Source organism: Bombina bombina, chromosome 5 (assembly GCF_027579735.1).
Source record: "Bombina bombina isolate aBomBom1 chromosome 5, aBomBom1.pri, whole genome shotgun sequence".
NCBI lineage: Eukaryota > Metazoa > Chordata > Amphibia > Anura > Bombinatoridae > Bombina > Bombina bombina.
In genome coordinates, this window is record NC_069503.1 from 339,553,212 (window position 1) to 339,566,814 (window position 13,603).

At 32.8% G+C, this 13,603-nt stretch overlaps 1 protein-coding gene across 1 annotated transcript in view; it reads left to right on the forward strand.

The window, feature by feature from the left end:
• The window catches only part of LOC128660336 (ATP-binding cassette sub-family B member 5), a 414,907-nt gene that overhangs the window by 154,686 nt on the left and 246,618 nt on the right, over positions 1 to 13,603 (forward strand). Inside the window, exons 5-6 of the mRNA XM_053714135.1 lie at positions 6,117 to 6,176; positions 11,811 to 11,961. Of these exons, the coding sequence (XP_053570110.1) occupies positions 6,117 to 6,176; positions 11,811 to 11,961 (211 nt within the window). The remainder of the gene's footprint in view (positions 1 to 6,116; positions 6,177 to 11,810; positions 11,962 to 13,603) is intronic.

Consider the following 13,603-nt stretch of genomic DNA (forward strand, 5'->3'; position numbering starts at 1 on the left):
AACAATTTCTCCTGATTCTCAGGAATTCCCCTGTGGGGAGACTTTTCACAGTATTACTTGCATGTGCGCTGCTCTTGTGAAGTAAACTGTTAGTTGCCGTTGTTTTCCTGAAAAGATCGGTTTTTATGTTTCCTTCCACATCCTTGATTATCGTTAGGTCGAGAAAGTTAATACTTTCTTGACTCGCTTCATGAGTTAGTTTGATGTTAATCCTATTATTGTTCAGTATAGTGATGAATTCTTGTAATTCTTGGTATGAGCCTTCCCAAATGAAGAAGATATCATCTATGTACCGAAGCCACATAGGGATTTTATCAGTATGATTTTTGTTCTTCTCCGTGAATACAAGCTCAGCCTCCCACCATCCAAGGAACAGATTAGCATACGTTGGTGCGCATGCTGTTCCCATGGCTGTTCCCCTTGTTTGGAGGTAGTATTTATTGTCAAATATGTTTTCTTGTGTGGTTAGTTGTGGTAGTGTCTCACTGTTACAGGGGGGTAGTGTCAAGGGGGTTGATGAGTGTGACTTATACGTTGTGCCACCTGTTTGGTTGGTTTATCTCTAATCAAGTGATAGGGATTGAGTTCAAGTTCAAATTATACATATTGGTATTGTTTTGCAGAGTTAGCAGAAATAACACAAGTATAATAGATGTGAGTTAGAAACAGAATACCAATTCCAAATTTCTGCTAACTCTGCAAAACAATACCAATATGTATAATTTGAACTTGAACTCAATCCCTATCACTTGATTAGAGATAAACCAACCAAACAGGTGGCACAACGTATAAGTCACACTCATCAACCCCCTTGACACTACCCCCCCTGTAACAGTGAGACACTACCACAACTAACCACACAAGAAAACACTACCCATACTATTCTTTTAATAAAAAAATCTTCCAACTTTATATTTATTTTTATTCATTGATTTTCCCTCACTATATTCAATCAACCCCCTTTTTTGTGAGCACTTAGACCCTCAACATATATAAGTTTTGCACACACTGAAAACACAGAACACAATTTTAGCACTTTCACTTATATATTTTATCACGTCCAATATGATATCTAATATATCACACAATGGAGCACTTGATTAATTTTAAATTTTAAATTTAATTTTAATCCATAGCACTAATAGTAAAATAATTTTAGTTATAAATTAATTCAAAAAATATACAACTACTTATAATACCCAACACAAAGTTGGTTCAGTAACTAAAATTAATAGTAGAGATAACTTGACAATAATAATAAACATAAGAGACCAGTCTATTATTAAGTAGTACACTCATCATTTAGTATAATAACAACATAGGTACTAAATCAACTTCATAATCCTTAATATACAAAGAGAATAAATTCATAACAGGTGCAGTAATATGTATATATTCCATCAATACACAAGAAAGAACAAGATTATATGACATCAAACTATATTATAATGTTCATAAACTACGTTCTATTTCTCCTTATATCCAATCTATCTAAAGGCATTAACCTAGGCTTACTTATAACGATAAAAAACTCAATATTTCACATTAAGCCTAAAATGAAGTAATATGTAATATATTACTATACTAACAATGAACTTAAAATATATGATCAAACTTGTGATTATTATAACCAACAAATGTCTTCCTTGATACCTCTAATGTAGAACAGATAATATTCAATGGAGACCGGCGATGGCTAAACTATTATCACTACCTATAACATAGGGAAGCGCTAACTGGCTAACCGCTAAGAGTGACAGCCAGATTGTCCAATCACAAAAGGAGCTGATATTGGGACCGGGTCCTCAACCCACGTATATCTCAAAACTTCCGGCGGCGCGCCGCCTTTGAAAAAGCCCGATACGGGCGAAACCGGTCAGGGGGTTATAGAGCAGATGGGAGCTCTATATAATTTTTAAAAATTACCTGTAGTAGTTGGCCTGTTTAGGCGGGAATAATTGATACAAACGCATTGAGCCTTCTATTTATATAACTAACAGTTATTACTCGATATCGTATAACTTAGTTATAACTATGACCACATGCTATTGGAACTGACAGAGAGTCACTAGCATTAAGCTACTTAGTAGCAGGCAACCCATTTGATACCACTTTGGGGGAATTGTAAATATAACAGTACTAAGTGTTATAGAATTTATCTTACTGGGGGAACTATTTATGTTTGCTGCAGTAGTTGACAACTTTAACGTTACAGATAATATTTTTACAAGTTTGTATCTGATCCTATAGTAGTGTACACCAAGCACCATGTTGCACTATTAATGTGATACTGAGTCACATAAGAAACGGAATTATTATAAGGAAGGATACACTCAATATTACAGTTAAGCAGGCAAACAGAACTTTCTACCACAATAGCTACACACATAGCTGCATAACACTGTAGCTAAGCATTCACAAGTTAAGTGAATTCCCCCAGCTTTCAAGTATAAATATTCTAATGTAACAGCTAATACATCTTTGTGTCACAACATCCATCAAGATTAAAATACACTGAGATTGACTGAGTCACTAGGTGTAAGAACTATACTATACACTGTTACTGAAAAAGATACATTACAACTATTAGGATTGATCTTATTAGAAGACTTACACATACTTCCTATTATACAATAATACAATCCTATAAGAATCCCATATGAGAAAGTGGTATCGTTACAATGGGAAAACGATATGTACACCAAACACAGAATTACTAATATTTAGATGTATATCCAGAGAGAAAACAAAAATAGATCTTGTGAATGATCTGATACAAATGAGTCAATTGAATCACACAGAGGTTGTAAATAATTTAATGCAATAAATAAACCTAGCAACTGTGAAAAAGTTGAATAAAGAAAATACTCAATTTTCATCAATATAACTAATAACACAAGATCATAAACTGTCACGTGAGACCTGATTATTCTGAATATCTTAACTCTCTATACTTTAATAAAAGAAGAAACAGGAATAACAGACAGTAATAAAGTGAAATTTTTCACATTACTCCTGATATACACTGTGGAGTTCATTGAACATTACTAGCAGTGAATTTAATTCCAATACCCAGCACAATCTAATAATATTTCAAGATACTCAGATATAAGTGCATTTGACACATAAATATCAAGACGGAGTATTTAAATTATTATTGCACAAGTGGTCACATTTTGTAACTCCCTGCCTAAGCAATTTCCTTCTAAGTACCTACAACATATCAAAGGCTGATAGTAGATCAAGGAATAGGCCTTCTACTTACAGGGTGTTTTTAATTGAGTGTTTTGTTTTATTTTAATATATCCAATAAAAGTTATATTTTAAAATTCCCAATTTCTCCATCACTAGTCCAGGCAAAGAGTGCTATAAGTGCAGTCTTGCAGAGAGGTCTTTCCCTCTCTTTTGGTATAATATATTACTTAACTGCACAGCACCAACTTTTCAGTCACTATAAGCATAGAAACATTAATTTGATTCCAGACTCACTATAATTATAGAAAAGGCTGCCGCAGTGGTGCCACTGTATATCAATTGTGGTATTAGTTGTAACTTAGGTTAGGATTTATTTTACAGGTAATTTTGTATTTCTTTTAGCTAGGTAGTTATTAAATAGTTAATAACTATTTAATAATTATTCTAACTAGCTAAAATAAATACAAAGTTACCTGTAAAATAAATATAAATCCTAAAATAGCTACAATGTAATTATTAATTACATTGTAGCTATCTTAGGGTTTATTTTACAGGTATGTATTTAGTTTTAAATAGGAATAATTTATTAAAGTATAGTGTAGTGTTAGGTGTAAGTGTAACTTAGTTTTTATTTTACAGGTAAATTTCTCTTTATTTTAGCTAGGTAGCTATTAAATAGTTAATAACTATTTAATAGCTATTGTACCTAGTTAAAATAAATTGAAAGTTACCTGTAAAATAAAAATAATTATAATTTATATTGTAGCTATATTAGGGTTTATTTTAAAGGTAAGTATTTAGTTTTAAATAGGATTAATTTAGTTAATAATAGAAATATTATTTAGATTTATTTAATTAATATTTAAGTTAGGGGGGTGTTAGGGTTAGTGTTAGACTTAGGTTTAGGGGTTAATAATTGTATTACAGTGGCGGCGGTGTAGGGGGAGGCAGTTGTAGGGGGAGGCAGGATAGGGGTTAATAAATTTATTATAGGTGGCGACGGTGTAGAGGGGCAGATTAGGGGTTAATACATTTAATATAGGTTGCGGCGGGGTCCGGGAGCAGCGGTTTAGGGGTTAAACTATTTAGTTGCTGCGAGGTGCGGGATCAGCAGGATAGGGGTTAATAACTTTATTATAGAGGGCCGTGGTATAGGGGGGGCAGGATAGTGGTTACTAGGTATAATGTAGGTTGCGGCGGTGTCCAGGAACGGCGGTTTAGGGGTTAATACATTTATAAGAGTTGCGGCAGGGTCTAGGAGCGGCGGTTTAGGGGTTTATAACTTTATTGAGTTGTGGGGGGCTCCGGGGGCGCCGGTATAGGGGGTAGAACAGTGTAGTTAGTGTGGGTGCTTAGTGAGAGGCTAGCAATAAAGCTGTAAAAAAGCCGAAGAGCAGCGAGATAAATCTCACAGTCCGCTGCTCATCGCCCCGTACTTGGTGCGCGGCTTTTTGACAGATTTATTGATAACTTAGACAAATTTTTTCAGGTCCGCAGCGGCGATGGTAGGCGAGCTTAGGCGGACGTATTGGGCCGGCGAAGGCAGGAAAGTTGACACGTTGATAACTACCCCCCTCTGTGTGTTGTTATCTGTACCTGGATATATGTACGGTACAACAGTGTGGGTGACCCCCAGTGTATACTCTCTACAGGAAGAGCTGTCAGCAATGATCTACATGGATCAAGGTCACGGCTGCTTTATTATAGTTCCGACAATAATTATATTTAGCTTCCCCTGTGTTATGTTAGTAATACGGCACTTGCGGGGTTACATTGCTGATACATAAGTCTATAATGTGGGCATTGGGTTGTGGATCCAATCAGGATCGTGATTGCGGCTTGCCGGGTCGGCCCATGGGAGCCTTAGACTGGTGCACATATGGATATGAGGAAGAAGGGATAGATCTATGTAATTGTGCACTTTTGATTGACACTATGTTTTTTAGAATTACTTGTTTCACGAGTAGACAATATATTTCACACATTTATTATATGTTTTGATAGACTGTGGGTTCATACAGTTGGTACATTCCTATTTTGCACACCGTTATCAATGACTGGTAGCCCTTTAGGGGGAGAGTCATACAGGCCTATTTAAGTTTCTAGTTTCACTTACTCTGGTTGTCGGAAGAAGGGAGGTTTGCAGCCCCGAAACGTCACAAATAAACAAATTTTCACGTTGATGTCAGAAGTCCAGTGAGTGCTTTTCTTCTTATCTGCTTTATACCTGTCTATAGCACCCTGGCAGTTGCAGGACGGTGGTGAGAGTGCATATACCAACCCTCTTTGAGATATATATATATATATATATATATATATATACAACCCCAATTCCGAAAAAGTTGGGACAGTATGTAAAATGCAAAAAACAAAAAAAACAAAAATTGAATTCACCCTGTACAATATTGAAAATACATTATTAACAAATTATTGGATGTTTTACTTTGTGAATTTAACGTATTTTTGAAAATATACACGCATTTAAAATCTGATGACTGCAACACGTTCCAAAAAAGTTGGAACTGGGGCAATTTAGGACTAATAGCGATGTGACAAGTTGAAATAATAAGGTGATATAAAACAGTGGAGGCAATTGTGTAATCATAGTATATAAGGAGCATCCAAAAGAAGGGAGCAGTGTAATTGAAGTCCATGAATGATAGGGTCAGGATTTTGTATTTTATTCTGGAGTCCAGAGAAAGCCAGTGAAGGGATTGGCTGAGAGGTGCAGCAGATGACTAGTGATGTATAGGAAAGATCAGCCTGGCAGAGGCCTTTATTATGAATTGTAAAGGGGATAGGTGGCAGCTAGGCAGAAGAGAGAAGATGGATTTGTAATAGTCAAGGTGGACAATGATGAGAGTGGATTAAAATATTGTTTTGGTCTAATAATAATAACAACAATACTTGTTTTTAAAGGAAAAAAAAACAAAGAAAAAATGAAAAAAGAGAAAACAAAGTCAATAGGTCCATTACAAATTGTAAGTAAATCTCTTGTTTTTTCTAAATATTGTATTCATATATATTGACCTTGCTTCTACCAACAAGAAAATGTACTAGGATATGTAGCTCATAAATATACAAATGTATTGTCCCCACAGAACACTTCAACTACCCGACTCGCACGTTAACCCTATTGCACATTCTCATATGCGCTAACCCAACATGAAAATATGAATATTTCACATTCCAATGTTCTGCACATACCAAAATATGTTCTATTTATTCAAACATAAGTATATCTATACCTATATATACCTCAATATAGGTATAGATATATACAGATATATAGAGATACAGGAATATCTATTTAGAAATACAAAGAACATATTTTGCTATGTGCAGAACATAGGAATGTGGAATATTTACAGTAAATACATAGTTAAAACCTTTATTAAATATGAATATTGCATAAATATACTGTTTCATGTTTTCATCTACATAACTGCAAAGGGCTATATATGTGTACATATATATGTATGTGTTTATATGTGTATATATGTCTGTAAATATATATATATATATATATATATATATATATATGCATATGTATTTATATTTATTTATACACACACACATATAAATACATAAATACACATGTATACATATATAGACATATATATATATATACATATATATACATATTTAGACACACACACATATATATATATATATATATATATATATATATATATATATATATATATATATATATATATATATATATATATATATATATATATATATATATATATATTCCAAGAAAAATCCCCTTGTAGCCGTTTTTTAAACCAAAATCACTTTTTTTTATCACATTGTGGTGTTACCTAACATCCAACGTTTCTTTCCTCCACCTGGGACCTTAGTCAAGGACACAGTAATAGCTCTATAAAACACTTAAACTCACTCACCTTAAATAATATCCCGAATTGAATATTGCCACACATCTTGCAGCTCAAACCGGAACAGCAGGCACCAACTTCCTGTGATGACGTCACCGCTGTTACACAGAAAAAAAAGTGTAACTTGAACATAATCGTACAACATCAGGGAAAGGTCAAAAATATATGTTACACACTTCCCTAAACATGTGCTAACAAAAATATGCAATATTTGTACAAAATAAAGTTACCAGCAACAGGGAAAATGTCTGACAATAATCCGTGGCTATGGAGACTGATTAACAAAAAATAATAACAAACAGTCAGCGTAACCATAAAAAACAGGGGAAGTTGATTCCTCCTACTCCCATACAAAAATATACAAATATATACATTATTACGTTTCACTATTACACACCATAATTGTGCATAACCAATCATTATTGCACCCAAAATTTTCTTAAGCACATAGACCATACTGATGCATTACACTATTTTTTTTTTTTTTTTTAATAAAGTTTTTATTGAGGTTGTGCGAAAACAATACAACGTATATGAAACATCATATCCTTGCAATAAACATAAATGGTACATTCAGTTTAGCAACTTTTGCGCAGATACAAAAAAAAATGAAATTCTCCAAAAGAATAATCTTGTAGAAAAAAAAACAAACAAACATTGGAACCTCTTTTTCTTTTCATAAGCTAATATTAGCAATTTGAGTGGTCACATTAGGACCTATAAGCTTAGAGTAGTTTAGTAGTTGGTTTTTAAATGGTAGCAATAGTGAAAATATAATTTTGCGATGTAACTAGCATTGTAAAATATGTAAGTATATTGAGCTATGCATTACACTATTAATGTCACTACTCTACATGAAATTCCCTACTGAGCAAGATGACCAAGAGGTGAAGGGTAAAATAACATAATGACATATTACCAAATACTAATCATAACAACATCAGCCATCATTTGCAATTTGTAAATCCACTCAATCTCTCTTCTGAACATTAGCTTGTTTGCATCACCTCCCCTTGGGGGTTTCTTAACTTGGTCGATAGGCATACAGCCTAGATCGGCCACTGTGTGCTTCTCTTGGACAAAATGCACTGGGTGCTCACTCTTGCCCTTTTTCAATGCTTGTCTAATGGTTGATATATGGTTGGCAATCCTTTCCTTCAAGGGGCACTGAGATTTCCCCACATAGGTAAGCCCATGTGGGCATTTAATGATGTAGTAAAAAAGGGATATTAGTGACCAGCGCCAAAAATACAATTTACCACAGACTCCAACTAGATATTAATATAGGACACCCTCTCAAACCTATAGTCAAATCAAGTAATACTAAAAAGAAACACTAGGGAGCGCTCAAAACAAGCTGAAAAAACTTGAAATAAGCTAAAGAGTAAAAGGTATACAAACTCACCTATCTATAAAAGACCCAGAGTATATCAAATTTGGGATAATAATATTAAAATATAATATCAAAATATATAGCAAATATTAAATGCCAAATAGTATATGAGTAAAAAATTAATAAAAAATGAATAGATAAAAATAAATGGATAAAAAGGTGCCGGTTATAAACACATACCAATCAATATTTAAAATATAATACAACATTTTTTATTCACTTACATAAACAGTTACTAGGTCGACCTGTTAACAAACACATATACAATACACTTTAGAAGCATTAGAATAAAAATAAAAACATATAATTGAGTATTGTAAACACCCAAAGAAAAGATTTTATGTGACAGATGAAGTCCAATACGATATATGCCTTCAGCTTGTCTGTAAGTTGAACCACACCACCAGATCTGTACACAGAATTATTCCAAATGTGCAAATGAACATAGCCGATGGTACTTCGCTCCTATGGACGAAAGGATCCTCTTAATTTGTGTCAGAACTGTGAGTCATAAAAGAAATATCCGTACTCACATGTTAAGTATCAGGAATCCAGCCTCCAGAAAGTAAGCATTGCTCCGTGCCGTGGATCACCCACCGAAGATATCTTTCAGTCTTCTACAACTCAGGAGACAAAAAGTGCTTACAAACAGTTAAAATTTAAAGGAATGTGGCTATAGAAACCCGGTGAAGTACTGCAGTGTGCTTTTACAGGTAATAGTTTATCTTAAAACCATAACCCAAGACCTGCTTAACGCGGTCAAATGCTGCAGTCCTCACCTTAACGGGTTATTTCGCCAGCCTTTCAAAAAACTCCAAAGTATAGGAGCTAGATAAATTGAGCAACGCGTTTCAAAACATTAAGTTTCTTTGTCAAGCTCTAAATTCAAATGTCAGACTGCAGCCTTTTAAACCCTCTTCTGACAATTAGTTTAATTGGTTCACTTGCACCTGTTTCTTAAGGTGATGTTTGCAAAAAACAGTGTTCATGTTTAAAAGCATTTAAGTCACATAATTACTAAGTGTTGCAAATTATAAAAAATCTGTAACTTCTAAACAGTATAAATTTAATGCAGATTATATCCGGCACCTTTCTTTGGCAGACAAAATTTGTTAAAAACTATGGAAGAAAAAAACTATAAAAAAAAAGTGATTATAAATTTTAGAAAAGAGATTGCCACTATTACCTTCTGGGTATTTTATAAGGGTGAATCTAATTTTAAAATCTTTAAAGTAGCAAGAAATATCAAATTAAAATTAAAAACATAAGAAAAAAATATAAAAAAATATAAAAATATAAAAACTAGATTTGAACTTGAGGACTCTCTAGTCCAGGGCATAGAACCAAACCACACAGCCATATTTTATATGCTAAGTAGAATGAAAAATACGGACACAGATATCAGAAAACCAGAATTAATATGATAAAAATGTTAAATCCCGATTTCACACAATTACAAGATTTGAACCCAAGACCTCTGTTGTTACTAACACAGGACCTAAACCATTCAGCCAACCTACCATTAGGGTGAAATAGAAACAATTTGAGATATATATAACAAAAATGCTAATTAGACTATCAGAATCTAAAAGGGGGATTCGAACCAAGGACCTTTGGTTCTAAAGACAAAAACCCTAACCACTACCCGATATTACACATGGTTGGGAAATGCTAAACTTTTCGGATTTATATAATTTAACAGTTTTCATTTTTCTTTTTTATATGTATACAAATAAAACATTTTTACAGGAAGCATCCTAAATCAAAATCCAAATTTAAACCATATGGAGTAAGGGTTCTTAGTTCAAAAATCCATTTTGCTTCTAATTTTAGGATCTCCTTTTGTGTGTTGCCACCCCTCCAATTTGGTGTTACTTTATCTATTATAGTATATGAAAGATGTCTTATGTACCCATTATTGCATTTTTTAAAATGATTTAATGATGTAGACCACTATTTGAGATGAACACGTAAGTCTCTGTTTAAAGTAGATCCTTTTACCTGTCCTTGAATGACCAAAGGAATTACCAACAATCAAACTGTTGCAAGTAATGTATTCATCAGACCATGTGCACTTACCAATATAGGAAAAACTGAGTGCCCCTTGAAGGAAAGGATTGCCAACCATAGGTCAACCATTAGACAAGCATTGAAAAAGGACAAGAATGAGCACCTAGTGGTGATGCATTTTGACCAAGAGAAGCACACAGTGGCCGATCTACGCTGTATGCCTATCGACCAAGTTAAGAAACCCCAAAGGGGAGGTGATGCAAACAAGCTATTGCTAAGAAGAGCGATTGAGTGGATTTACAAATCGCAAACGTTGGAAACCTGGGGTCTCAATAAGCAGATCTGGCTGTCATGTTTCCTGGATGATAGATAATGTTGCTGCTAATGTTGTTATGATTAGTATTTGGTAATATATCATTATGGTATTTTAACCTTCATCTCTTGGTCATCTTGCTGAGTAGGGAATCTCAGGTAGGGTAGTAATATTAATAGTGTAATGCATCAGTATGGTCTATGTGCTTAAAAAACTTTTGTGTGCAATAATGATTGATTATACACAATTAAGGTGTGTAATAGTGAAAATTAATAATGTATATATATGTATATCTTTGTATGGGAGTAGAATAGAGTAAAGCGGTGATTTTTCTTGGATTGTATTTGGGAGATTCAGCACCGGCTTCTCTTATATATACAGGGAGTGCAGAGGTTGTGTGATATATATATATATATATATATATATATATACAATATATACACAGTATATATATATATATATATATATATATATATATATATGTGTGTGTGTGTATGTATCTCTATGGTAAAGTCCTTTGCCTGCCTTTTTTTCTTACACCTGAGATCTCATATCTTTGAGAACTTGTTTGTAATATTTGGTTTTAATCATTTTTATTAGATTGTGTTATTATGAGTGTAACTGTACTCTGTAATGTATTTTTGATGATTTTTGTGCAACTTTTTATTTTTGCAAAACATTTAATTTAACCAATAACCACAGCTCTGAAATCGTTGTAATCCTTCTAGCTTAAATTGCGATTGCGCTCAACTTGTAAAATGAGCGCAATTTAACATGAACGCAAACAATCGCAAATATCTGCGTGCAAATGTTTTTGCTCCACTTATAATCTGGCCCTAAATGCATTGTTTGATACTTTTAAATTAAAATATAAAATAAAAATTTAACAAAAAAAGAATGTTCATATACGGAGGACTTTATCACAATTAATATGCTAAAAACTATAGAAATATTAAAATCTGAGCTTATTCTTTTTCTTTATACTTTTCTTCCCAAGTTTCGATATTCTGATAGAGTTGATGTTTTATTTATGATTATTGGAACCATTGGAGCACTTGGGAATGGTCTCTGCCTTCCATTATCAAATATTGTGTTTGGAGAAATGGCCGACAGTTTTTTGTGCTACAACTCATCAATACAAAATTCATGTAAGACATTCCTATTTATTTTGTAAAATAAATGTTTCTCTGTATTTAAATAAATGAAAGTTATTATGTTTTGAATATTTGGTAGGGATAGGCGAATGTTTCTAAAAATTCAAAATTTAAAACAAAGTTTGATACATTCGTTCGTTTGCATCTAATTTTGAATGTTTATATAACATTCTAACATTCTATTTTCAAATTTTCTTTTTTCGAATTTTTCAATAAAATTTGAAAATATTTGTTCAAATAATAGAATATTTAGCTATGTATTCATTCAATTTCGAAATGCAATATTTGAATTTGAATGTGACATTCAAATTCAAATGTGACATTCAAATTCGAAATAGTATTTCTAGTCTACAACTGGGTTTAATAAATATAATATTCGAAATTGAATGCTACATTCGAATTCGAATGTCACATTCAAATTCGAAATAGTATTTCTAGTCTAATACTGTATTTTAAATATAATATTCGAATGTCACATTTGAATTCGAATGTCACATTCAAATTCGAATGTCACAGTCTAATGCTGTGTTTTTTAAATGTAATATTAGAATTTGAATATGACATTCGAATTTGAATGTGACATTCGAATTTGAAATGTTATTTTTAGTTTACAACTGTGTTTAATGTAAATTTGAATGCTACATTTGAATTTTAATGTAACATTCAAATTCTAAATAATATTTCTAGTCTAATACTTTGTTTTTTAAATGTAATATTCTAATTCGAATGTGACATTCTAATTTGAATGTGACATTCGAATTCGAAATAGTATTTCTAGACTAATACTGTGTTTTATAAATGTAATATTCAAATTCGAATGTGACATTTGATTCGAATGTGACATACAAATTCAAAATAGTATTTCTAGTCTACAATTGTGTTTTATAAATGTAATATTCGAATTCGAATTTGAATGTCACATTCAAATTTGAATGTCACATTCGAAAGTCACATTCAAAAAAGTGTAAATAACATTTGAAAATAGAATTTTTAAGAATATTGGTTCTTAACATTCTATTATGTAAATCTAATTTCTACAAAAACATTTGTTCTAACATTCAAATTCGTATTAGAATATAAACACATTCGCCCATCCCTAATATTTGGGTTTTAATTATTTGGAAGAAAATGCACTTTTGATTCTAACACCATGTATTGTAGTTAATTCTCTGATCGAATGCAGCGCTAATTATATCCAAGTTCCACTGTACCTCTTTTCTAGACATGATTAAGGACATAGTCCGAAACGTTGTCTATTTTATGTTGGCACAATAAAGTAATATTTTTATACTAATTGGTGGTGCTGCTATACTATTTTTGTGAATATTTTTTCAGACCAGGGTGCAGGTCTGTTAGCTTGCCCACCTGCAAACAATTTTTGCAACCCCAAGCATGGGGATTACCTTGGTGCTTGTGCATATTGGACAATATTATAATTTTTCATGTTAAAAAATAATGTATGGCAGCTCTGATGTTCACATTTTTAAAAATTATCAAATTAGTAAAAATAACATAGATTTGTTGTGGGCGGAGGGAAGAGAGAAGGGATGGGGCTGCGGGTGCCCCATGAGTGGAGAAAGGATTTAGCATGTTGGGTGGAGTCTGGATGTGTCATGCATGGGTGAAACCATTGCAG